This window comes from Anomalospiza imberbis, chromosome 11 (genome assembly GCF_031753505.1).
Source record: "Anomalospiza imberbis isolate Cuckoo-Finch-1a 21T00152 chromosome 11, ASM3175350v1, whole genome shotgun sequence".
Taxonomy (NCBI): Eukaryota; Metazoa; Chordata; class Aves; order Passeriformes; family Viduidae; genus Anomalospiza; species Anomalospiza imberbis.
The window spans coordinates 11158088-11182857 of NC_089691.1; the positions used below are offsets into that span (position 1 = coordinate 11158088).

At 57.2% G+C, this 24770-nt stretch overlaps 3 protein-coding genes across 9 annotated transcripts in view; all 3 read left to right on the forward strand.

Moving 5' to 3' along the window:
• Positions 1-12198, forward strand: part of CELSR3 (cadherin EGF LAG seven-pass G-type receptor 3) — a 27453-nt gene extending 15255 nt beyond the window's left edge. Inside the window, exons 13-34 of one of the 6 annotated variants that reach the window (XM_068201906.1) lie at positions 20-161; positions 336-456; positions 762-945; positions 1031-1132; positions 1754-1768; positions 3391-3485; positions 4277-4486; positions 4922-5105; positions 5571-5720; positions 6006-6186; positions 6462-6629; positions 7033-7159; positions 7327-7533; positions 7635-7809; positions 8311-8423; positions 8720-8799; positions 9431-9557; positions 10188-10301; positions 10428-10564; positions 10657-10763; positions 11384-11889; positions 12062-12198. In XM_068201906.1, the coding sequence (XP_068058007.1) occupies positions 20-161; positions 336-456; positions 762-945; positions 1031-1132; positions 1754-1768; positions 3391-3485; positions 4277-4486; positions 4922-5105; positions 5571-5720; positions 6006-6186; positions 6462-6629; positions 7033-7159; positions 7327-7533; positions 7635-7809; positions 8311-8423; positions 8720-8799; positions 9431-9557; positions 10188-10301; positions 10428-10564; positions 10657-10763; positions 11384-11841 (3197 nt within the window). In that variant the 3' untranslated portion in view covers positions 11842-11889; positions 12062-12198. Of the gene's footprint in view, positions 1-19; positions 162-335; positions 457-761; positions 946-1030; positions 1133-1753; positions 1769-3390; positions 3486-4276; positions 4487-4921; positions 5106-5570; positions 5721-6005; positions 6187-6461; positions 6630-7032; positions 7160-7326; positions 7534-7634; positions 7810-8310; positions 8424-8719; positions 8800-9430; positions 9558-10187; positions 10302-10427; positions 10565-10656; positions 10764-11383; positions 11890-12061 lie in introns of those variants that run through there. The other 5 variants (XM_068201908.1, XM_068201909.1, XM_068201907.1 and 2 more) reach the window with 5 other exon arrangements.
• On the forward strand, positions 12064-14832 carry LOC137480670 (cadherin EGF LAG seven-pass G-type receptor 3-like). The gene is made up of 2 exons (XM_068201912.1): positions 12064-13139; positions 13840-14832. The coding sequence occupies exons 1-2, from the start codon at positions 12124-12126 to the stop codon at positions 13865-13867; spliced, it is 1044 nt and encodes a 347-aa protein (XP_068058013.1). The 5' UTR covers positions 12064-12123; the 3' UTR covers positions 13868-14832.
• A 2557-nt stretch (positions 14833-17389) lies between these two features.
• On the forward strand, positions 17390-24308 carry SLC26A6 (solute carrier family 26 member 6). 2 transcript variants are annotated; one of them, XM_068201910.1, is made up of 20 exons: positions 17390-17573; positions 18970-19127; positions 19530-19669; positions 19757-19867; positions 20137-20309; positions 20388-20552; positions 20680-20832; positions 21017-21099; positions 21192-21339; positions 21447-21560; positions 21666-21743; positions 21875-21970; positions 22093-22199; positions 22288-22357; positions 22525-22617; positions 22720-22824; positions 23334-23510; positions 23634-23688; positions 23977-24098; positions 24178-24308. In XM_068201910.1, exons 2-20 carry the CDS (start codon positions 19000-19002, stop codon positions 24199-24201), a joined length of 2142 nt encoding a protein of 713 aa, XP_068058011.1. In that variant the 5' UTR covers positions 17390-17573; positions 18970-18999; the 3' UTR covers positions 24202-24308. The 2 variants fall into 2 exon arrangements, with proteins under 2 accessions (XP_068058011.1, XP_068058012.1); XM_068201911.1 differs by lacking the exon at positions 17390-17573 and adding an exon at positions 18105-18121.
• Positions 24309-24770: the final 462 nt, after the last annotated feature.

Sequence of the window (24770 nt, forward strand, 5' to 3'; positions counted from 1 at the left end):
GTCTCTGTCCACACCTCAGGGTACTACGGAGGGGACTGTGTGGATGTGTGTCACCTCAACCCCTGCAAGAACAAGTCGGTGTGTCGCCGCAAGCCGGGCTCACGCCTGGGCTACGTGTGCGAGTGCAGTGGGAACTTCTTTGGGCAGTACTGTGAGCACAGGTGAGATACAGGGCAGGACCATGGCCTTTGGGCCTGGCTCCATCCTGGCCTCCCATCCTGGATACGTAACCAGGGACTTTTCAGTGCCATCTTCCTCCTTGGAGCTGCTGACTGGTGGCAGAACAAGGCCTGGGAATTTGGTTGCTGTAATATCAATGATATTTCTCTCCCTAGGATAGACCAGCAGTGTCCAAAGGGCTGGTGGGGAAACCCCACCTGTGGGCCCTGTAACTGTGATGTGAACAAGGGCTTTGACCCCGACTGCAATAAAACCAACGGGCAGTGCCACTGCAAGGTGAGGGACAGCTGTGCCAATGGGGACATGGACCATGGCTTCTCTGAAACCCTGCTTGTTCTTGATGCTGTTCCTTGTCCCCCCACAAAGGCCTGGCAGTTGCCCAGGTCCTGCTTTGTGTGCCCATATCTGAGCTGGATCCCTGCTCAGCTCCTCTGTACAGCCTTCCTGGACCAGCATGGTGATGATGGGGGCAGTGGGGCGCTTGAAAGCCAGGAATGCCTTGACCTTCTCTGGCTCCAGGGGTTCCCCAGCCAGCTGCTGTCCTGTTGGGCTCTCTGATGACTGTCCCCATCTCCTTCCAGGACTTCCACTACCGCCCCAGAGGCAGTGACACCTGCCTGCCCTGTGACTGCTACCCCGTGGGCTCCACCTCACGCTCCTGTGACAGGGAGACTGGCCGGTGCCACTGCCGGCCCGGGGTCATTGGCCGCCAGTGCAACAGCTGTGACAGCCCTTTCGCTGAGGTGACGCCCAGTGGCTGCGAGGGTGAGTGTGGGCACAGGAGTGTGGGCAGCTGTGCCACGGGGCTTGGTGTCAGTGGCCTGGCCCTGTGACCAGTGTGTCTCCACAGTGCTCTATGACGGCTGCCCCAAAAGCCTGAAGGCAGGTGTGTGGTGGCCCCAGACCAAGTTTGGCTTCTCGGCTGCAGTGCTGTGTCCCAAAGGCTCCTTGGGTGAGTAGGGACGTGATGGAGAGGGGAGGGGGCAGCCTGGCTGTCCTGTAGCAGCCCTGGCAATATCACTCTGTTCTTGCACTACCCCAGTCCTGTTTAGCTGGGCTTGAAGTTTGGGAGAAGGAAGTTGGAAGAGGAAATGCCACAGCCAGGGGAAGAGCAGAGAGCAGAGGGTGCTGGCCATAGGACTCGGGTTGGGTAAAAGCTGTGGGGTATAAGACCCATCACCCAGCCATGGGGTTGTGCTGTTCCCTCAGTCTTGGTCCCTGTCTTCTTCCTGCTGCTTTTTGGGTTCACCAGGCTTGAGGCTGAGGTCAGGCCTGGCACAGTGCCTTGCTGTGGCTCTACCAGCCTTATCCCTGTGTGCCCTGCAAGAGAAGCAGGGCACAGTGTGCTGTCAGGTGAATGTTGGGTAGGAGTCAGCATCCTGAGCTGGAGGAGGCAAAGCTGTCCTCAGTGACAGAATAGGTGTCAGCAGGGTGTCTGGGAGTGTAGGGCAATGCAAGCCCCAGGGGACAATACAAACCCTGTCCTTCCCCAGCCGTTCGCCCCTGGAGGAGGCAGGTTTGGCTCCTAACTGTTGTCGCTTCTCTCCCCGGTTCTCTCGCCCTCCGTGCACAGGCTTGAGGGGTGCAGGTAAGGTTGTTCCCATCTCCTTCCCCCTGTGCTCTAAGGGCTGCACCACATGGCTTTCCCTCCCTGCTCCCTGCCTGACACCCTGCACACCCCTGCGCTTTCCCCACTGCTTCTGGAGCTGCCAAGGGTCTTCCCAATGCTTTGCCTGGTCTCACTGCTCCCACACAGTGTTCCCTGCTCCCAGCTCACTAACCAGCACAAGCCCAGCTGCAGCTGCATGCAGCCCTTGCCACCCTCTGTGCCTAGCCTGCAGTGTTGGCTCTGGGCAGGTCTGTGCTCTGCTCCCTGGCTGGGATGGATGCTGGCTCTCCTGGATGGCACTCACTTGCTTAGGCTGGGCAGGGAAGGAGCTGGTGGTGAACAGTGGGTGATGAGGCTGGGAGGAATGGCTGTGGGGTGGAAGAAGGGGAAGTTACTTGAGTGGGGAGTGGTAGGACGGGAGCAGGGACTGATACACAGGCACAGCACAAGGTCCTGTTCCTTCTGCCTGGCTGGCAGGGGAAGGCACAGGGACCTGGGGGTCAGATTCTGCCTAGATCTGCATCTGAGTCAGTCTCTGTTCTGTGCAAGGGGAATGCCATCAGTATGGAGATTTCCTGTTCTTCCTGCTCCCTGCTGCAATGGCACTGGTCCCTGTGCTTCTGCAGCTGGGAGGACTGCTAGGAGCTGGAGGTGGTGGAAGGGGGTACGCTTGTCCCTGGGGCTTTTCTGAGCAGCAACTGGAATCTGCTCTAAGCTTCCTCTCCCTGCCCTCCCCTGCTACCCTCTCCCAGCCATGGGCACCTGGGTGGGCTCCTGTGCCCTGATGCTGTCCCCAGGAGGATCTGCTCCACAGTCCTGCTGGGTACACTGGGATTGTCTGGTTTCTCTTGCTCAAATTGTTTGTGGTGACACACCCAGCTGAGAACACTTTTCTCCGTGTTGGCTTTAGCAGCGTTTTTGGTGGTGGTTAACATCTCATCCCATTCAGTTTTGGAAACTCCCTTGCTGTACACAAATGCTTGGGCTCCAACCAGGGACTGGGGACTGGCACTGGATACTGAACCCACAGTGCTGGATCCTCCACACTGGGGTCCCACTCCTCCATCCCCCTTGGCTGAAGGGGCTCATCTCAGGGGCTGGTTTTCCAGCCCAGCAGCAGGGCTGTTGTGCTCCTGGGGTGGCTTTGCCCTGTAGGGAGAGCAAGACCTCAGCAGGCATTGCAGGCTGTCAGCTGGGGGATGCCTAGAGCTGGTTGGCCTTTCATAACTTGGGGTCAGATGTGCCTAAGGACACAGTCATGTCCCCTTGGGCTTTTCCAGCCTGGGTCCTGCCAAGTCAGGCCTTTTTGCAATCCTGTGTGATGGCATCTAGCGTGATGCAGCCCCAGAACACACATAGGCACCCAGCTCCTGGGGGGAGGGGATGGCAGCAACTTGCTGAGGTTTTACAAACCAAGAGTAGAATGGGTTGCACTGGTGCAAAGCAGGATGATGGCCCTGAGGTGTTACAGGCCCTGCCCATCACTTGTCAGTGCCACTCTTTGGGATTAGTTGGTGCCGAGGATCCCTGCAGGGAGGATGCAGCAGGGCAGCCATGTCTCCTGTGCTGAATTTCCAACAAGCCCTTCCTCCTTGTTTTAGGTGCAGCCATCAGACACTGTGATGAGGAGAAGGGCTGGCTGGAGCCAGATCTCTTCAACTGCACTTCACCTGCCTTCAAGGAGCTGTCCGTGCTGGTAATCCTCTCAGCTCTGCAGCCCTGACAGAGCAGGAGCCCTCTGAACAAGGGCTTACAGCCAGAATTCAAAGCACTCAGCTCTCCAGGGGTGCCTGGGGTATGAGAGGGCCTTGCTACAGTGCTCAGTGCCTTTCTCTTCTCACCTCCTTCCCCCAAACCCCTCCTGTGGGAGCAGTGGTCTGAGCTTAAGTTCATATGGCTTCATTTAATCTGTGTCCCCCTCAGAAATGATGTGTGTCCTGCCAGAGTATTTGAGGGGAAAATAAATAACCCTGAGCAGGGCTGAGTGGTTCGAAGCTAGTGGGATGTCTGCTCCATGACACCTCTGTAGCCCCCTCGATTTTGTCAGGGATAAATCCCTTTGAAATATCCAGGCAAGTGTATTCAACACTTACATGTCATCTAGGCTGAATGTCATCATATCATCTAGGCTGAATGTCATCATATCATCTAGGCTGAATGTCATCATGTCATCTAGGCTGAATTGAAAGTGTAGCCAGGAGAGTTTCCAGGGAAGTATTGCCAGGGCCTCGTCCTGTCCTTTCATCTCCTTGGCCTCTGTCATGAATGACACTGAGTTAGCCAGGCCAGTGCAGACTCTGGTGTGTTGCTGGGGGCTGGTTTTCTGCCAGATGTTCTCCCTGTTCTAGAGACCACCACTGTGAGTGTCCATGGCTTCTGCCGTGGCTTCAGAAATAGTCTCTGTGTCCAGCAGGGCCTGCAGCATCCCAATTTCCTGGCAAGGAACCTGCTGAATTGTTTAACCCTCTCTTTTCGCCCCTCTGACAGCTAGAGGGCTTGGAGAAGAACAAGACTGAGCTCAACACAATTGAAGCCAAGAAGCTGGCCCACCGGCTCCGGGCTGTGACAGACCACATGGACCACTACTTTGGCAATGACGTGCACATTGCTTTCCGCCTGCTGTCCCGCCTCATGGCCTTCGAGAGCCAGCAGCGCGGCTTTGGCCTGACAGCTACACAGGATGCCCACTTCAACGAGGTGAGTCCTTCCCCAGGCCAGAGTGGCTTCTGTTGCTGCTTCTCTTAGCAGCCACCTTGGGTTTCTGAGGATGTGGTGGGACCCTGTTGGGAGCACTGGGCTCCTCAGTTCACAGCAGCAGTGTGGGAAGCAGGACGTGCATGGTCAGGGCTGGAGCAAAGAGTGGTTGAGGAGAGGCAGAGAACTGGGTTTGCTCAGCCTAGGAAGGCAAAGGGAGGTTGTACTGCTACTGGCAGGTCCCTCATAGCAAGGGTGCAGGAAAGATGTCTCCATAGGGCACAGGTTGATTAGAATTGAGCAGGGGATCCCATCATAGTAGAAAGTACCTCTCTTTCCAGAGCCCTTGTGCAGAGAGCACAATGCTGCAGTCTGGGGGTGGTCAGGAGAGGCCCAAAGGCCATGCTCACCCTCTGTCCTCACGTCTCTCCCATTCAGAACCTGCTGCGTGCAGGCAGCTCTGTGCTGGCACCCGAGAACCGGGAGCACTGGGCCATGCTGCCACACGGGGAGCACGGCAGCGCCAGCCTCATGGAGCAGCTGCGGGACTACTCGGGCACGCTGGCCAGCAACATGAAACTCACCTACCTCAACCCCGTCGGCGTCGTCACCCCCAACATCAGTGAGTAGGAGCTGGCTGAGGTGGTGTAGGGACGCTCCTCCATCACACCTTGTTCCCTTCTCATCTCACTGCATCTCAGGGAGTGTGCTGGTAATGTCCTTGATGGCTCTCTCTAACATGGGGAGGCATTTCTGAGAGATGTCCTGGTCCCATCCCTGCCTGGACTAGCTGACCTCCAAGAGCCCAGAATGTGCTTCCTGCTCACAGTTACTTTCCAGTCTCCAGTGAAAAAGCAGCTGGCCTTGGTGGCAGGAGTAGTCTGCCCTATGGCAGAGCAAGGATCTGGGCTGGGAAGGAGCACTGTGGGTACTGAGATTTAGTGTCATGCCCAAATAGAGGTCATAGCCCCAACTCAGCCTGTGTTTTGTATGGTCCCTTTGCCAGGGACTTGAATCCTGGGGTGCACTGGGTTGTTCTCCAGGTGTCCACCCTAGAGGTGACTTTCACTGCCTTGCTCCTCCGCAGTGCTGAGCATCGATCGCATGGAGAACCACTCCCACATCCGCCGGCGCTACCCTCGCTACCACAGCAGCCTCTTCCGGGGCCAGCCCGCCTGGGACCCCCACACCCACGTGGTGCTGCCACTGTCGGTGCTGAGCCCTCCCAAAGCTGAAGGTGAGCACAAGAGCATCACTCAAGAAACAACAGGGGTGGGTACAGCTGGCAGGAAAGATGTAGAATCATAAAAAGGTTTGGGTTGGAATGGACCTTTGAAAGCCATTTAGTTTGCATATACCCTACTAAGACATGTCTTTGTCAGAGGTCCAACCGCCAACCTTGAGATTCTGAGCTTTACATGTATTCAGCATGTCCCAAAGGCTCCTGATGGCCTTGCAAATTGTCTTCAGAGCAACACACACTGGTGTGTGTGTGTTCTCACCACCCCCTTGTGTGCCCTAGCTGTCCCCACAGCAGTGCCCACGCTGGCTGGGGGTGAAGGGAACTACACTGTGGAGAACTCCTCCCCGAGGCAGGCGCTGCCAGAGCCCGAGCCCACTCTCACTGTGGTCATCCTCATCATGTACCGCACCCTTGGGGGGCTGCTGCCTGCACGCTACCAAGTGGATCGCCGCAGCATCAGGTACATCCTCCTCCCCTTTGCCCCCACCAGCACCAGTGGAGAGGGGTTGGCTGGACTCTGCTCTGTTCCCTCTGGCAGTTGCCAAGCCTGTCTGCAATGGCGAGGGTTTGATTCCCAGCCTTGGTGCTGCTCTGTGCCACGTTTTCCAGCTCCATGTTGTAGACTGAGCAGAGCTCTTCCCTCTGAGATGACAGAACAGGACACCTGAGAAGTCTCTGGGGGTCTGTAGCTGCCACACAGTGATAGTGATGGTAGAGCTTTGTTGCTCTTTGCAGGCTGCCCAAGAATCCTGTGATGAACTCCCCCATTGTGAGTGTGTCTGTCTTCAGCAATCACACCTTCCTGCAAGGACCCCTGGACACCCCTCTTGTGCTGGAATTTTACCTGCTGGAGACAGCCAACAGGAGCAAACCTCTCTGTGTCCAGTGGAACCACTCCAACCTGTGAGTTGAGCATGACTGAGCCACTCTCTTTGAGCTGCTTTCCCCACACACCTCCTCGTTCCCCAAGTTTCCCTGAGCAGCAGTGTGATGTGGGGATTTCTGCCCTCTCCCATGGGATTTGTTTATTTTGGGAGGGCACATCAGGGTCAAAATAATTTCATTTGGAAAAGACCTTTAAGATCATTGAGTCCAACCATTAACCCAGCAATGCCAAGTCCACCACTAATCCATTTTCCTCAGTGCCACATCCACACTCTGGCTCCAGTGTTTCCGCTTTAGGAGTGCAGTTGTATCTGCTGGCAGAAGAGCCTTGTCAGTCACCCCTCTTCTCTGTGGTTCCTGCCCCCCACACACATTTGTGTGTCTTCTCTCCTGAGTGCACTCTGCTTTTTGGTGGCTGCAGGACCAACCCCTCTGGCTTCTGGACAGCCAGGGACTGCGAGCTCGTGTACCGAAATACCACCCATGTCCACTGCCAGTGCTCCCAGTTTGGCACCTTTGGGGTTCTGATGGACAGCTCACACCGAGAGGTAACCTCAGCTTGTGGGACTGTGGGTGATGGTGGGGACTGTTAGCAGCTGGGTCCCAGCACAGGCAAAAAATTCCATGTGGGACACAAACACAGTTTGAGAGTTCTGCAAGCTTCCTGTGTTTGCCCCTAACACTGCTATTTGCCTTTGGTTCTCTGCTGCTGCAGCAACTGGAAGGTGATCTGGAGACATTGGCAATTGTCACCTATTCCTTGGTGTCTCTCTCCTTGGTGTCTCTGCTGCTGACCTTCTCCTTTCTGACCTGCCTCAAAGGCCTCAAGTCCAACACACGTGGCATCCACTCCAACATATCAGTCACCCTCTTCTTCTCTGAGCTGCTCTTTCTCCTGGGTATCGACCGCACTGAGAACCAGGTCTGTGGGCTTGAACAAGCTCACCCATGGGGGTGACGTGTGAATGACGCCATTAACGTTGGCACAGTGGCACCATTTCTAAGTCACTTTTGTCTCCCCAGTTTCTCTGCACTGTGATTGCCATCCTCCTCCACTGCTTCTTCCTCTCCACCTTCGCCTGGCTCTTCGTCCAGGGCCTCCACATCTACCGCATGCAGACTGAAGCCCGCAACGTCAACTTTGGGGCCATGCGCTTCTACTATGCCATCGGCTGGGGAGTGCCTGCCATCATCACTGGTAAGAGCTGCTTGTGCTACAGCCACACCCAAACCAGCTGTGCTGCTTCTCAGCAGTCTCCTGACCAGCTCATCTAGGGTGGAGAGCTGAGCCATGGTCAGCAGTGCTGGCAGCAAGCAGTGCAGTGGTGGTCAGGGGATCACGTATCAAGGACTGTCATCTTGCCTCCTAAGGAGAAGTAATTTCTCAGCACATCTCCTCGGGTCTTCTAGTTAAAGTCTCTTGGTTTCCCAAGCCTGCATATTTGGGTGACCTGTTGCTGGCAGTGAATGTCTCCTGGACTGGGCTGTGTCAGGGACACCTGAGGAAAAGGAAATAAAATCTCTGTGTTCTGAGTCCCACAGTCCTGACTCCTTCCCTCTGTGGTGGGAAAGCCTATGCACAGGGCATGGAGCAAGGAGAAAGCCCCTTCACTGCTGACAGTGCTGGCATGGGATTGACATGGTTTGGACAAGTCCAAGGCTGCTGGGTCTGGACCTGACCTCTCCCTTCCTCCTGCAGGGCTGGCCGTTGGCCTGGATCCTGAGGGCTACGGGAACCCTGACTTCTGCTGGATTTCCATTCATGATAAGCTGGTCTGGAGCTTTGCAGGCCCCATTACTGTCGTCATTGTGGTAAAACCCTGTCCTGTTTCACCCACAACCCTCTCCTGCCTCCCTTCTCTGCACCATGGGCACTCACCCCTCCTTGGCTGCCCACTGCCTGTCCCATTCTCTGTGTCCCTCTCCCTCAGTTAGAGGCCCTCTTTTGTTCCCCCTCACTCTAGCCATACCTGGGGGAGGCCACAGCTCGGGCATGAAGGGGAAAGGAGGGGATGTTTACAGGGCCTGGCAAACCTGGAGTCTGCACTGGGGAGGTCAGGTCAGAGCCAGCCCTTGGCACAGCTTCTAATCAGTGCCAACACTTTCAGATGAATGGGGTCATGTTCCTGCTTGTGGCCAAGATGTCCTGTTCCCCAGGCCAAAAGGAGACCAAGAAGAAATCGGTTCTGTGAGTATTAGTGGCCAAACTCTCAGCAGAGCTCTGGCAGCTAGTGGATTTTAGCATTTTCAGTGACCATCCTCTTCCTCCTACCATCACAGAGGGTCCTTCTGTGCATCAGTGTCAGCCTTGCAGCCACTCTCCTTTCCCACACCTGCCAGCCACATTAACCCTTCCTAAACTTCATCCTTTCTGGCTCCTATGTCCCCATCTCCACACTGACCTCCAACTGGTCCCTTTTCACCACCTGCCCTCACAGCCACCTCTTGTGTCTGCTTGGATTCAGAACTCAGCCCTTATCAGCTATGAACACCTATTTCTTCCTCTCCTACATGCTCCTGAGACCTTTTCCCCGCTCCCTCTTGAGCCAGCCCTGGAGCATGGCTGAGCTCTCTGTGGCTCAAAATGACCTGTGTCATTTTGGCCCCTGTGTTTGCCATATGTGATCCAGAAGGGAAGGCCTGGGAGTCAGAGGAAGCTGGGCCACTGTGCAGGGATGTGCCTGCAGTGCTGGGCACAGCAGGGAGGTCTCTGCAGGAGCTTTCCCCTCTGGATCTCTGTGAGCACTAGTCTGTAGGTTAACAGTACGCACTAACCTCTCGGTGTGTGTCTGTGTCCCTGTCTGTCTCTCTCTCTCCAGCATGACGTTACGGAGCTCCTTTGTTCTGCTTCTAGTTATTAGCACTACCTGGCTCTTTGGCCTCTTGGCTGTCAACAACAGTGTCCTGGCTTTCCACTACTTCTACACTGTCCTCTGCAGCCTCCAGGTAACTGCCCAGCCTCTGCTGGGGAGGGCATGGGTCAGCCCAGGAGAGCATCCCTGTGGTCCCCACAGCCATCTGTGGAGAATGGGTGCCCTGTGCTGAGCTCCCAACATCTCGCTGAGCTCCTTGTCCCTTCTGCTGTCACCTTCGTGGTGTTGAGCGACTCCTGCCACTCCTTGCTGCTGTGCCTGTGGTGAGCAGTCACATGGAGCAGGAGGTGGCTGCAAGGCATTTGGTTTAGAGGTAACATCCAAAGGATAGCAAGTACCATCTGGAGGGAAGGCACCTGCATGTCCTGAGAGGGCAGAGTAAGAGAATGTGATGGAGGTGTTGGACACTCAAAATATGATCCATGGCAGCACCCTGCCAACCTTCTCCTACCACTGAGGCTGATGTTGCTGCAGGGGACCTTGCCATTTGCTCCTTGGCCACTGCCAGACAGGGGAACACCCCACCTGTTCCTCTCTTATCCACAACCACTATAGGTGTTAGCTGTCATTGGTATTCGGGGGTTTTTGATGCATCCCAGTCCCTGGACTCTGGAGGAGCCAGGGACTGTCCCACTGCTGGCACTGTGGGCAAGCAGGTCAGCTGGCAGTGATGGGCTGTCTCTCATGGCATGTCTCCCCACAGGGCCTGGCAGTGCTGGTCCTGTTCTGTGTACTGAATGAGGAGGTGCGGGGGGCATGGCAGCTGGCCTGCCTCAGCAAGAAGGGGCAGAGCGAGGAGGCCACGAGGAGCACACAGGTGGGCGAGAGCAGAGCAGCCCAGGGTGCTGGGCTCAGCCTGCATGTCTGGGACAGGAGCTGACAGGGATATCCCCACTTTCCCTGGGCTGCCTTAACAGGGCACACGCCCTCTCCTCCTCCCCAGGGCCCCAACGCCTACAACAACACAGCACTGTTTGAGGAGAGCGGGCTCATCCGCATCACCCTGGGGGCCTCCACAGTGTCCTCAGTGAGCAGCGTGCGCTCTGCCCGCACCCACTCCAGCCAGCGAGCTTACCTCAGGTAGGGAGCAGCCAGGGTTCTGGGGGCCAGCAGTGCCTGGGCAGAGCCAGAGGCTCCTGCCACTGTGACAGTTTGAGCCTCCTCTCTTTCAGAGACAACGTGGCAGCACGTCAGGGCTCAGCCCTGGATCACAGCCTGTTGGCTCACGCCGGCCCCACAGACATTGACATGGCAATGTTCCACCGTGATGCTGGGGGAGGTAAGGCTCAGCCCTGTTCCTGAGTTTGGGAAGTTCTTCCTGGTGCAGGCTCTGGCTGTATGGTTACATCTTGCACCCCATGTTCAGCTGCGACTTCCAAACACATGGTAGATAGGAGAGAGAGGCAGCCATTGTGTCATTTAGCACAGCCTCCTCCTGGACAGATGGCAAAGGCCATAGCCACTCCCCAAGGGGGTAGAAATGGGGGAGGCAACAGAGGGGACATGGGCTGTTGTGGGATCTCTGGGGACACTGGGCTCTCCAGTACAGCACAGACATTTGACTCACTGGAGCTAGACCAGCTGGGGCTGGGGTGTGGGACAGGCAAGCAAAGGCTAAGGGATGTGGGTTTACTCAGCCTGGAAGAGAGGCAGAGGGGGTCTTAGTGCTATTTGCAGCTGCCTTACAGGAAGGTGCAATGAGATGGAGCTGGACTCCTCTCACAGGTACCTGGTGATAGGGCTGAGGGAGCTGGCACAAGCTGCTGCTGAGGGAGGGGCAACAAAGGGTAAGGCACTCTCACAAGCGTGGTCAGCCTGGGGTGGTTCTGCCTTCCTGGTGCTGGCAGCATGAACCCACCTTCATTCCAAATGTCTCCCTGGCACACCATGTTCCTACAGACCAGGACTCGGACTCGGACAGTGACCTGTCTCTGGATGAAGAGCGCAGCCTCTCCATCCCGTCCTCAGAGAGCGAGGAGAACGTTCGCCTGCGGGGCCGCTTCCAGCGCCAGCTCAAGCGGGCGGCACACAGCGAACGCCTCCTCACTAACCCTGCCAACACCACTCCCAAAGGCAAGTCCCGGGCCTCTGGCAGGGAAAAGAATGAGCTCAGCTCCCTGGGGGTCAGGCCATGCATGTCTTGCTGCTTATGGAAATGTTCTCTCCCTCTTCTATGGGGGCTGATTTGCTGTGTCCTTCTTCAGATGTGGATGGCAATGACCTCATGTCGTATTGGCCAGCTCTGGGCGAGTGCGAGGTTCATCCCTGCTCCCTGCAGAAGTGGGGCTCTGAGCGGAAGCTGGGATTTGACATCAATAAGGATGCAGCCAACAATAATCAGCCAGACCTGGCTTTGACCAGTGGGGATGAGAACTCCCTCACCCAGACCCAACGGCAGAGAAAAGGTAACAATCTGGAGCGAGTGGGCATGGTTGGCCTTGCCTGTCTCAGGTTGACGTGATACTGAAAGCTCAGCATCAGATCTGTGTGGCCATGCCCTTGGGGAGGCATCTCCCTGGTTTTCCTGCTCTTCTTGCTGTTGTGCAAATATTTGACTTCTCTTTCTGTCCGGTGCAGGGATTTTGAAGAACCGCCTTCAGTACCCTCCAACTCTCCAGGGCTTGCCATCCGTTGGCAGGATGACCAACGAGCTGACGTGGTACAAGACATCCACGCTGGGTCACAGGGCTGTCCCCGCTGCCTCCTATGGCAGGATCTACTCTGGGGCTGGCAGTCTGTCGCAGCCAGCCAGCAGATACTCATCCCGGGAGCAGCTTGACATGCTGATGAGGAGACAGATGTCCCGGGAGCAGCTGAGCAGGCACAACTCAGGAGAGTGCTTGGAAGCTGTGCCCAGTCGGCATGGGTCCAGAGAGGAGCTGGACACTATCCTCAGCAGGCATGGATCTACTGAACACCTGGAAAGTATTCCAAGCAGACATGCATCTAGGGAAAACTTGGATCTATTCGCTGCTAGGCCCAGTCAGAGAGATCATGGGAACACACTGCCCCGGAGGCAGGGCTCCAGAGACTGCCTTGACACTTTACCCTGCAGATTTGGGTCAAGAGAGCAGCTAGACTGTGGGCCAGTAAGAGAAGTCTCTAGAGAGTGGCTAAACACATTGCCAAGTAGGCAAGTGTCCAGAGACCAAACAGACATGTTGCCAAGTCGCGATACTTCTCAAGAGCAATTGGATTTGCTTTCTAGAAAACAGCCTTCAAGGGATCTGCTAGCATCAGCTAGACAAGCTTCAAGGGAGCAGCTAGACTTTTTGTCCAGAAGATCTAATTCCAGAGAGCCTCTGGACATAGTGCCTAGCAGGCAGCCCTCGCAGGACAACCTGGGGAGTCTCCCTCGGAGGCAGCTGTCTAGGGAAAGCCTAGAACCGCTGTCAAGGAGACAGCATTCTAGGGAGAACCTGGAGGCCATTCCCAGCCGGCATCCTTCCACTGAACAGTTAGATATCCTTTCTTCCATCCTTGCTTCTTTTAACTCCTCCGTCCTGTCCTCGGTGCAATCTTCCAGCACACCTTCAGGCCCCCAGACCACCGCCACCCCCTCTGCCATGCAGACCTCAACGCCCTCTGCAGTGTGTCCCTCAACACCTCATTCTGCCACCTCCCACAGCATTTCAGAGCTGTCACCAGACTCAGAGTAAGTGGTTTCCTTCCTTCCTCAGCCAGGTCTTGTTCAGCTGATCTTGTGCATTGTCCACCTGCCTGGCTTCTTCCCAAAGGTGTTTAGTTTGGAGGGAGAGGGCTGTGTAAGGGTGAGCTCCCTGGGTGAGTGGCAGGTGTCTCCTGAACTGAAGAGTGACTGGGCAGGGAGAAGCCTCAGGTGTGACAGCTCCAGATGCTTGTAGCACAGCACAAGCAAAAGCCTCTGTGTATGTGAGTCTGTCCTCTCTGCCCAAGAGATGATGGCCCTTGCTTGTGGCCTGTGGGTACTCAGGGAAGATGCTCTGTGCAGCTAGGCTGGCCGCCGGGCTGATCCCTTGGTCGGTGCTGGCCCTAAGTCCCAACAGATGTATGCAAGGGCTAGGCTGGCTGGAGAGGAGGGAGCCCAAGTCCTAGGGAAGCCCTGTCTTCCCCAGCCACATTTCTCCCCAGGCACCCTGTTCCAGTAGGTCACTTTTTCCCTCTAGCTCTGCTCCCTGCTGGTACTGCTCCCACTCCACCCCACCCCACCCTACCCCTCCCCTCTTTTCCCTTATCTCAGGGACTCGGAGACATTTGTTCCTGCCCTGGCACAGGAAAGGTTTTCTGCCCTGTCCTCATCTGGCATAGTGGGGAAAGGGTGCTGGAGCCCAGGAGAGATGCCATGGCTTAACACTGTTTTTCTTTCCTCTGAGAAGAATAATGAGAAACGACGGCCATTCCTGAGGGGCCAAAACTGATCACAGGAGAGATGGAAGAAGCAGGGCTCTTCACCAGGCACTGCCAGCTGAGGTTTGGTATCCCCATGGAGCAGGGGCCAGAACTGATGGTTGTCAGAGGCCCAAAACCAACCCTGCTTTCCCCTGCCCTGTGGGCTCAGGGGCCAGCAGCCCACGCCACCCACTGCCAGGAGCCTCCAGGCTCTCAGCTGCCACCATGCTCTCCATCACCTGCCTGGTGTGACAGGTAGTACAGGGCGAGGGTGGCATCTCCGACCGGTTGGGGCTGAGCTCTTTCCCTGCGAGCTGTTTGTGTGTGGGGTGTACCTGTGTGTGTGTGAAGGGTGGGCAGTGGCAGGGGGACAGAAATGGAGCCTAGGATATGGGGGCAGGGAGGGTTTTCTATCCTTTTGTATCTTTGTAATCAGAGAGAAGAGAAATTTCTATGGTTATTTTTACGGATGGAATGTTCCCAGAACCCTGGAGCATTTGTTTCACCAACAGCCCCATGCCAGTTTCCCTGGGGTTACTGGAACCATAATCCCAGTGGACTGGAGAAACAGTGCAGGCAGTCCTTAAGGCTTTGCTGGCACTGCTTTGTCCCATCCCCTCTGTTGCCCCCCCTGCCCTCCCACTGTGCAGCTCCAAACTCTGTCTCTTCCTGCCTGGTGTCCCTCAGCCCCCTGCAGCCAGGCCTCCCTCTGCCCTGTCATGGGACCACCCCTTGGGGCTGCCCCGTCTGTGAGCTGGGGCGGTGTGCCAGCGAGAGCACGTGTGAGCAAGGCAGCAAATCCGGCACTAGGGACCTGCTGGGAAGACCAGGATGGTCCCACGCTCGTCAGTGCTGGTTTCCTCAGCTCAGCAAGTGAGCACTGTGTTTTTACCCACTGGGTGTTGTGCTCTTTAACCTGCATGTTACAGAACAAACTTCTGTTGGTTTGTGGGTCTGGTAAAGGAGCTGGATGACCCTTGCCCTGCAGTCCTCACTCTGCAGAGGACTAACATCCACAGGAGCGTGATGTGACTCCAGTTTTAGGGTCCGGCATTGCCCTCAAAAGTTGTATCTAGCTGATTCCCTGGGGGCTCTGTGTACTCAGGGGATGCTCTCCCCTGAGTAGCAAAGGACTCCAGCTCAGAGTGGCCTGAATTTTGGGAGATGGAGATAAACAACACTTTGCCCTCTCTGGAGATTCAGGCTACCCAGATGGTGTCTGCTCAGCCTGGGGCCTGACCCCTGGCTGTGCTGGGAGATGGCACTCCTCTGTGCCTACCTCAGCCTCAGGCCAGGGCATTCAGCTCAGCGGGGCCAGCATGTTCCCTTTTTCACCCCCCAGGTGCTCTCGGGGCTGCATGACCATGTGCTCTTTACTGCCTTACTACCACACTGCCGTGGCATCTTACTGTAGCCCAGCCTGACATGTTTACAGGAGAGGACCCATGCTGCTGTCCTCGTGCCTCTAGGGAGGCCAAGGCCTCTTGGCTGCCTCCCCGAGTCAGTGGGGAGAGTATGGAGGGAACAGAAGGGCTGGTGACTGGGGGTGCCCTAGCTCCCCAGCACAGCCCTGATGAGGCAGGCTCACTGTCATCCTTTTCCCAAGGATGAGGAGAGAAAGGCCTGCTGACATGTTTACATGCCATTTGGGACCAGTGTGCAGAGGGAAAGCCTGCTGGCCCCACATGCTGGGAGCAGCCAGGCACCTCCATGCTGCCCATCTTTGCCTTTGGAAACAAGCTCGTTTACAAGTTTCTCTCCGGCTGTGCAGTGCCAGCACCAGAGTCCTGGGATCCTGTCCCTGCTGCACTGTAGGGCCCGTGTTTCTGCCAAGCTGGGCACAGGGCTCTTTGTGCTGCTGCCAAATGGAGAGCAAGTGTCAAGTGCCAAAAAGAAGAGAGCAGCAGAGATGGTGGCCATCCCTGCAGAGCTGGTGGCCATCCCTGTGGAGCTGGGCCAGTCAAGAAGCAGAAATCTGCTTCTTGCAGACCAGTCTGCAGCTTGGTCCCTGATTGTAGTGCTGTGACCTGGGCTCTGGGGAGCATCCTCCTTGAGTTTGGATTTTTTTCCTTTAGGGGATTTGGTTGGGGTTTTTTTTCCTCTCTCTGTCTCCTGACTCTGTTGGCAGGGAGTGGGGAGATGCCCACACCCTCCTTTTGGCTGTGTAAAAGTGTATAATGGAAGCACCAGATTTGGAAATAAAAGTCTATAAAATGGTTTTAGCCTCTGTGCTGTCTCTCCCTCTGTTGGGGATTCATGGCTGGGGCTATGGATGCAGCACCTGGGCTCGAGGTGATGTTGGGAGGGGGCTTGGGCAGGAGCTCACGGCCAGTTCCTAGGCTGCCTGGGAGTCACTGTGGCCTGAGGCAAGGTGACCAGGGGATGGGGACTTCAGGTGAGGTGACTGATGGGCTGTGTCCAGGCTGGTTCACCCAGAGATGGGATTGGCTGTGGTGGTGTGCAGTGGCTCCAGGCCTGGCTGGCAGAGCTGCAATGCCACAGTGGCTGTGGGGAGCTGCGGGGCTCGTGCCTGGCAGCTGCCAGCACCCCAGCCTGACCTAAGCTAAGGGAAGAAGATCCATTTTCCAAAGGCTGCCTGACCTCAGCAGGGTCAAGCTAGCTGCCAGCAAGGAGAAGGAAGTGTGGGGAGAGAAGGCTGAGCGTGATCCTGGTGCCCTCTGTCCCTCCCCTCTTGTTGAAGAGGAAATAGCAGGTGAGCAAAGGGCAGCATTGATCCACAGCGCCCTGAGCAAAGGTCACCATCAATTGTCATCCCTTTGTCCCTTAAGAGCTCTGTCACCTGAGCTGCTGGGAGTGAGTTCAGGGCAGCCTTCAGGAGTTGCGCTGGCAGTGCCAGGAGCTGTGGTCCTGTCCTGCAGCCCTTCCAGAGGCTGGCTGGGGGTGAGGGCCAGAGAGAGCTGCTGCGGGGGCTGGAGAGGTGAGGAGGTGCCACAGAGTGACCAGCCTGGGGTGCACGTGCAGGGCTGGAGGCTGGAGTGAGGGAAGGAATGCCATGGGCGGGGACAGGGAGCAGTGATAAAGAGGCAATAAATGACATGGGGTGTTATCTGCTTTGGAGCAGGAGCCCTGTGATGGCCTCTCATTCCATGCTGGGGGAGTGAATAAATGATGGGGAGTGGATAAACGAGGCAGCAGTCATGTGTGGGTGCCTCTGTTGGACATGCCTTTACCTGACAGCTGATGGACATGAGGGTGGACAGGGATGGCTGGGGATGGGTTGAGGGAAGAGGCTCAGCCTCACTGAAAGCTGTGGGACTTGGGTTGTACTCACCACAGAGGGAGCCAGGGTGGCCACAGGCTGCCTTTAGAAGGCGCCAGGGATGGAGACAAGTTGCTTCAACTCCGGAGACTGTGGTCCTGGATGTCACTGCTCCTGCTGCTTCTCAGCCCCATCCCACCATCCAGGGGACCCAGGATTGTCTAATGCCTGGCCCTGCCCACTGCCTTTGCACACACCTTGCTACCGGTCAGAAATTTGAGCCTGGATTTCCGCTGCCGTGTCCCCGTGGGCCTGGGCCAAATGTGACTCAGAAATTCCCTGCAACCAACTCTAGGTTGTGATACAGCCCAGGGAGGTGCGATGCGTTCAGTGGGACTATAGCGCCCGCGGGGGACCTTTGGAACAAGATAACACCTGGGTCTGTGCGAATTGTGTGAGACCAGGGTAGTCCACAGAGCATAGCACACCTGTTTCCAGCAGGTAAGCAAGGGTCTGGGGAAAATACTCTGGATGCCATGACCAGAGGCTGTGGGTAACCCTTCTTGTCCTGGTCACTACTCCTGCTCCAGGGCATGGGTTGGGGAGCGGACATCTGTGGGAGCCATGGGGGCACAGCAGTGCCCTGGGGAGGCAGCTCTTGGCAGGAGGTTGGCACCCGGTTGCGCCCAGTGGCAAGAAGCCCCCTGCCTTGCACATGACATGGGTGTTCAGGCATGGCAGCATCCTGGATGTAGCTGGAGACCAGGAGCTGAGGCTCTAGTAGACAGTCCCCAGAATGGGATGGCTTTGGGCACAGTGGTAGCAGTGCTGGGTCTGCCACAGCTAGGGAACCCAGCACACCAGGGCACCAGGGGGAGCATGGTGGGTGCTCTGCATCCATGGGGCTGGGAAGCGGGGCAGCTTCTCGGCAGGGCAGGAGGAAGGGCAGGAGGCAGGGAACAGTGTCTCAAAGATCGCTGGCTGGTTTTAATAAATAGGAGGAAGCAGAGCACGCACCTGGTGGCTCCTGACCAATTTGAGCACAGCAGGTAGGAGGGCTGGGGGTAGCACAGGGACTCGGGCTGGCACAGCCCCAGGCACTCAGGGAGGGGATTGTGGGTCCAGCTGCAAGTGGATGAGAACCTTAAGTCTGATCAGGCCACCAGCTGGGTGGGCCCAGCATGATGGTGCAGCTCTCAGAGTGAGCTGTGAGCAAGGACAAGCTGTAGGTTTGTACAGGGATTCCTCAGACCCACCATCCCAGCCCTGTAAAGGGTGAGACCTCAGCCCAGCTCCTCTGCCCACAGGCTCATCCCGCTCTGCACTGCAGGGGTCAAGGGAGGGCACTGTTGGAGGGATGATGAGCCATGACATTTGCCAGGGTTTCACATTCCTGCTTCCCTCATGTGTAAAGGGAAGGGACAAAGTCTGCACATGGGGCTGTGGGATGGATGGGGCTCTGCTCAGCAGCTGTGCTGGCCCACTGCCCTGCCTTGCTGCAGTACACGGAGGGGAAGGTGGTTGGCACCGAGGTGGGTCCTGCGTGGGCAGGTGGAGAGGGAGCCCCCCCGAGGCAGCTCTGCTGGCAGACCCCACTCGTGCATTTCAGTGGATGGGGTGGAGGGGGCTGCTGTGGGGCAGGAGTGGGCAGCACAGATTGCCAAAGCCTTCCCTGACCACATGCTGACTGCCTACTGCTCCATTTTGAGCCAGTGCAGCTGCTTCAGGACTCCCAAAACTTGGTTCATGCCTATCCTCAGGGCCATTCCTGCCCACCTGGACAGGATGGGACGGTTCTGTGGCCAAGTGGAGCTGGAGGAGGGGCTTCAGGGTGGGTGGGATGCTGGCTGCCCCTGACCGTGGGAATGTGGCTGAGCTGTCCCTTGTGTCCTTGCAGTGGACTGGCATTCCGGAGAGCCAGGTGGCCATGGCAGCAGAGATGGCCCTGAGCCACCGAGCGCCCCGCGAGGTACTGAATGAGGCTGAACTGGAGGAGGTGGCACAGAGGAAACCTCCCACTAAGCCCTCTCTGCGTGGCTGTCTCCACAAGACCAGGTAAGACCATGTGGCCAGTGGGATGTGCCTGGACCTTGCTCCACACAAGGCGTGCCCCACCCTGCCCCATTCTGCACCCCAGCCCCACCACCACAGGGAGCTGCAGACCTGGGGGTTAATTTCCCTTTGCCCCATGTCCCCACTCTGTCCTCCTGCCTAGAGCCACCAGTCAGGTGTGTGCTCTGCTTCCTCCTATTTATTAAAACCAGCCAGTGATCTTTGAGACACTGTTCCCTGCCTCCTGCCCTTCCTCCTGCCCTGCCGAGGACACCAGGCTCCAGTGGATGGAGCCGAGGGTCCCACGAACTCCATTGCCTCCCATGGGGCCTCATCCACCCTCACTGATGTCCCCAAGCCCCCTGCACTCGTGCTCAACTCCAGCTCCTGCTCCCTCCCCACCAGATGCTCGGGCTCTGCTGCCAAGTCCCTGCTGTTCCGCTTCCTGCCCTTCCTGCGCTGGCTGCCCCGCTACCCCATCAAGGACTGGCTCCTGGGGGACATTGTTTCGGGCTTCAGTGTGGGCATCATGCACCTGCCCCAGGGTGAGTGATGCCATGCCCAGGCTACCAGGGGCCCCCCACAGGTGGGGTGGTCAGGGGCTGGCCATTGGTGATATTTCTCTCTTCTAGGGCTTGCCTATGCGCTGCTGGCTGGGCTGCCGCCAGTCACAGGTCTCTACTCCTCCTTTTACCCCGTCTTCCTCTACTTCTTCTTTGGAACGTCAAGGCACAACTCTGTGGGTGAGCTGAGGGACCGTGTGCTTACACAGCAATGGTGGGGAGGGAGCAAGGATGTCCATGGCACTGCATTACCACATCAACAGCTGGGGGAACCTTTCTTGCCTTTTCTTTGCTCCACCAACAAGGGTGTTGGCCAAGCCAGAGCCAAAGTATAGTGTGTATGCTTTGAGCCTGGCCTAAGGAGAGAGGAGCTGACCCCTTAGGAGGTCCTCTCAGAGAAGTCCTGGTGCCCACACTGGGCTCCCTGCCCACACTCTGCCTGTTCTCAGGTCCCTTTGCGGTCATCTCTGTCATGATCGGGAGCTTGACGGACTCCTTGGTGCCCAGCGAAAACTTCCTGGAGTCCGTCAATGGCAGCAATGCAACGGTCAATGAGGAACTGCGTGACGCTGCCAGGGTGGAGCTGGTGGCCACCATCACTGTCCTGACGGGTATCTTCCAGGTAAGGTGGTCCCAGCCTAGTCTAGCAGAGAACAAGAGACCGTAACCTGAGGGTCATTTCTGCCATCTGTTCTTCCAGGTGGCCCTGGGCCTCCTGCAGTTTGGATTCGTGGTGACCTACCTCTCAGACCCGCTGGTGCGTGGGTACACCACTGCTGCCTCTGTGCACGTGCTCATCTCCCAGCTCAAAAATGTTTTTGGAGTCTCCCAAGGCGAGCACTCAGGGCCACTCTCGCTGTTTGTGGTGAGTGGGGGCTTGCTGGCACCCAAGGACCCCTGGTGCTCAGTTGCAGGGCAGATAGAGGCCTCCAAAAACTTAATGGGGAGGCACCTGCTTTCCTGAGCACATTCCTTCCTCCTGTGTTTTCTAGACCGTCATCGATCTCTGCAAGAAGCTGCCAGACACCAATGTGGGCACCCTGGTGACTGCCATCATTGCCATGGTGGCCATCTTGATTGTGAAGGAGCTCAACCACAAGTTTGCTGCCAAATTGCCCATGCCCATCCCCATCGAGCTTATCACGGTACTCAGAGCTGCCCCAGTCTCCTGTGGGGATGCATCCAGGAATCCCTGGGGTATCCCTGTCCTTTTCAGGGTGGGGACTGGTGGGATTGGGTTCCTTGGCAAGTGCGGCTCCAGGGCATGTGTTCCTCCACCACAGTCCCTGTGCAGGAAGACCCTGCCTCACTCCAGTCATTCTCCCCCAGATCATTGTTTCCACCGGCATCTCCTATGGGGTCAACCTGAAAGACAAGTTTGGCATCTCCGTGGTGGGCAACATCCCCAGTGGGTGAGCAGGGCCTGATGGTGAAGGGGGCTGTTCCAGGGCGCCGTGCTGCCCACAGCACCCCTGTTTGAGCCCCATCTCTCTCTTGAATGTAGGTTGAAGCCACCTGTGGTCCCTAACATGAGCTACTTTGGGCAGGTGGCGGGCAATGCCTTTGCCATTGCTGTGGTAGGCTACGCCATCTGCATCTCCCTGGGCAAAATCTTTGCCCTGAAACATGGCTACAAAGTGGACAGCAACCAGGTGATGCTCTGAGGCACAGGGCCCCCACCCTGGGTGAAAGCTAATCTTGCCCTTCTTGCAGCCAGATGAAGGCATGGTGCTCCCCTGCCACTGCTCTGTCCCTGCAGGAGCTGATTGCACTGGGCCTCTGCAACTTCCTAGGAGGCTTCTTCCAGTGTTTTGCCATCAGCTGCTCCATGTCGAGGAGCCTGGTACAGGAGAGCACAGGAGGCAACAGCCAGGTGGGTCTGGGCAGTGCTGCCTCACTCTCCGGGGTTGAACCAGGGGCAGGAAGCACAGCGAGCAGTGGGGGCTCACCCTTGGCCTCCTGCTCTCCTTCTGCACAGGTAGCTGGTGTCATCGCATCCCTGGTCATCCTGGTGACCATTCTGAAGATTGGTGAACTCTTCCGGGACCTGCCCAAGGTACATCTAGTCCCACAGCCTCAGTGTCACATCCCACACCTGTGCCTGTCCCATAGCGTGGTGGTATGGTAGGGGAACAGCAAAGAGATTTGCCCTCAGCTTCCTCATAGCTGCAGAGATTTCTCTCCTAGGCCATCTTAGCTGCCATCATCATTGTCAACCTCAAGGGCATGTTCAAGCAGTTCAAGGACCTCAGCACTCTCTGGAAGTCCAACAAGGTGGACCTGGTAAGGTGCCGGCCAGCCCTGGGGCTGTGCTCTTTTGCCTGGAGAGGATTTCTCCACCCTCCCTGAGGCTTGTGGGTGCCAGTGGAGAGGCTGTGCTGCAGCTGACTGTGTCCCCTCTCCAGCTGGTCTGGGTTGTGACATTCATAGCCACCCTCCTGCTGAACTTGGACATCGGCCTGGCGGCCTCGGTGGCATTTGGGTTGCTCACGGTCATCTTCCGTACCCAGCTGTGAGTACCCTGGCGCTGGGGCCGGTGCCACATCCCAAGGGCAGGAGGAGCCTGTGGTGACCTCAGCCCCTCGCTCTCCTCCCTGCAGCCCACACTACTCCATCCTGGGGCGCATCTCTGACACCGATGTCTACAGGGATGTGGTGGAATACGAGATGGTAACAGCACCAGGGCTGGGGGAAGAGCTGCCTGCAATGGGGGGCAGTTCAAAGCATCTCCAGTAGTGGCTCACTGGAAAGAGGGGCTGGGGGCATTTTGGTGGGGGGGAGGGGAGGGGAACAGGTGTCTCCATCCCTGGGGTAGCACCCTCCCCATCTGCCCCCAGGCACAGGAGGTCCCTGGTGTGAAGATCTTCCGCTCTTCCTCGACCATCTATTTTGCCAATGTGGAGATGTACGCCGAGGCCCTGAAGAAAAAGGTAGGAGAGCCACCAGCCTCAGAGTGCTTCCTGTATCTCCTGCCTGCCAGCAACAGGGTGGTGTTGGGGCAGCTGGGGACATGGGGCCACATTGCTTTGCAGAGCGGCACTGATGTGGACCGCCTGATTGAGAAGAAGAAGAAGGCCCTCAAGAAGCTGAAGAAACAGCAGAAGAAACTGGAGAAGGAAAAGGCAAAGAAGAAAAAGGTGCTTCCTTGCTGCAAGGGACCACCCCTCCAGTGACATCCTGCACCTCTTCCCTCCCGGGCTCTGACGCTTCTGTCAGTGCACTGGTGGGGCTTGGTGGCCCACGCGGTCCCCACTTCCCTTTAGGGCTAATGGGTGACTGAACTGAGTCACACCACCCAAGGCTGGTAGGAAAGCTGGGCTGTTAATGATTATGTGTTGAAGCTGCCAAGTCATTAACCTTTTGCAAGCTAATCAGAATTAAGAGCAAGGTTAAAGGGTGGCCTGGTGCCAGCTAATGAGCCCAGCTCTGCAGAGTAGTGTTGGGGAGAGGGGTGGATTTTGACACATCTGAAAAGAGCCCAAAAGTTGGTGAAGATGTGAGAGGGGCACCCTCTCCAGGGGCCACCCACTTCCTGTGCCCTCATACAGCCAAAGAGCCTCACCAAGGTGAGCCCGGGGGAACACTGCCATGACCAGGGTGCTGTCATCCCTGGAGCAGTAACACCAGGTCTCCTTCCCTTCCCCAGAATGCAGGGGATGGTCCAGGCCTGGCGGTGATTGAGTTGAGTGCGGGAGAGAGCAGTGCACCCTCAGAGCCCACCCTGCACAGCCTAGGGCTGCCCCAGCCCAGCTTCTACGCTGTTATCTTGGACTTCAGCCCCGTCAACTTTGTGGACACTGTCTCCATCAAGATCCTGAAGAATGTAAGGGGCTGGGGAGCAGGCAGAACTGCAGCCTCGCTGATGATGTCTCTGGGGCCCTGTGGGGTGCCCCGATGGCTGCTGCCCATTCCTTTTCCTGGGTAAAATGTTTTTTCCCATTTGCAGATCTTCAGGGATTTCCGTGAGATAGAAGTGGACGTCTTCATTGCCAGCTGCCCGGGTGAGGGGGATCTGCAGAGGCATGAGCCCCGGCCGGGCATGGCCTTTGGCACACAGCTGATAGCCTGGGGGGTCCCTCCATGGTGCTCCCAACCCAGGGTTTTCCCAGGGAATGGGTGCTGCAGGTTGTCCAATCCAATCTAAGGATCCAATCTGAGCCTCGAAGTTGGGTCCCTTGTGGTGACCCTGGTGTCCCCCACAACACAGGAGGCGGGAGGAGGCTGCTCCAGGTGGGTGGCAGGGGGCTCAGCTAGGTGCCATCACTTTAGATACTTATCCCTCCACACAGTATCTGTCCTGGCCCAGCTGGAGCGGGGCAACTTCTTCAGTTCAGCCATCACCAAGCACTCCTTCTTCCCCTCGGTGCATGATGCCGTGGTGCACATCAGCAGGGAGCGGCACCAGGCTTCGGTGAGCACCCAGCCCTGCTGTCCCCAGCATGGTGATGGAGAGGGCAGCCACACCAACCCCGCCCTATCTGCCCCCCTAGGCGGACCACAGCACCAGAATGTAGCCCGTCAGGAGGAAGACGTCTCCCCCAGAAGATGAGCAGGCAAGGAAGGCTTTGCCACCCTGATGGCACCAGCTTGCCCACCCTGGGGCCCAGATGCCCTGATTCCCACCAGCCCCTCTGGACTCTGAGTGCCGGGGCCCTGCCCTGTCCATGAGCCCTGCTGTGATGGAGCTGCTGCTGGACGGAGCTGCTGCTGGCTGTCACGCCGAGGGGCCGCCTGGAGCCTCCACGCTGCCCCAGCACGGACCTGCCCCACCTGGCCAGGATGTGGTTGGGGGAGTGGTGGAGGGGCCAAAGGGTTCCTGCTCCCAGCAGCGGGCTGGCATCATGAATAAAGCTCCGTGGTGTTCCCCAGGGTTGGTTTCAATGCCCTTTCCTCAATAACGGTACTTTTGGGCCAGACCACCCGGCTGCACCCCAGCGCTGCTGGGAACGGCCTCCCTGCGGGTGGGCTCCCCAGCACCCTCCCTCTGGCTCTTTTCTGCCACTTCTCACCATGACCTGCTCTAGGCCCATGGGGCTGTGGCCCAGGGAGCAATATGGGCAGGATTCCCCATCCTCAGAAGGGT

Coding starts and splice junctions, on each gene's coding strand:
- LOC137480670 (XM_068201912.1), top strand. CDS start 12,124: ATGACCAACGAGCTGACGTGGTACAAGACATCCACGCTGGGTCACAGG. Junction 13,140..13,839: donor GAGCTGTCACCAGACTCAGA/GTAAGTGGTTTC, acceptor TCCTCTGAGAAG/AATAATGAGAAACGACGGCC.
- SLC26A6 (XM_068201910.1), top strand. CDS start 19,000: ATGGCAGCAGAGATGGCCCTGAGCCACCGAGCGCCCCGCGAGGTACTG. Junction 22,358..22,524: donor ATGTGGTGGAATACGAGATG/GTAACAGCACCA, acceptor ATCTGCCCCCAG/GCACAGGAGGTCCCTGGTGT. Junction 22,618..22,719: donor CCGAGGCCCTGAAGAAAAAG/GTAGGAGAGCCA, acceptor ATTGCTTTGCAG/AGCGGCACTGATGTGGACCG.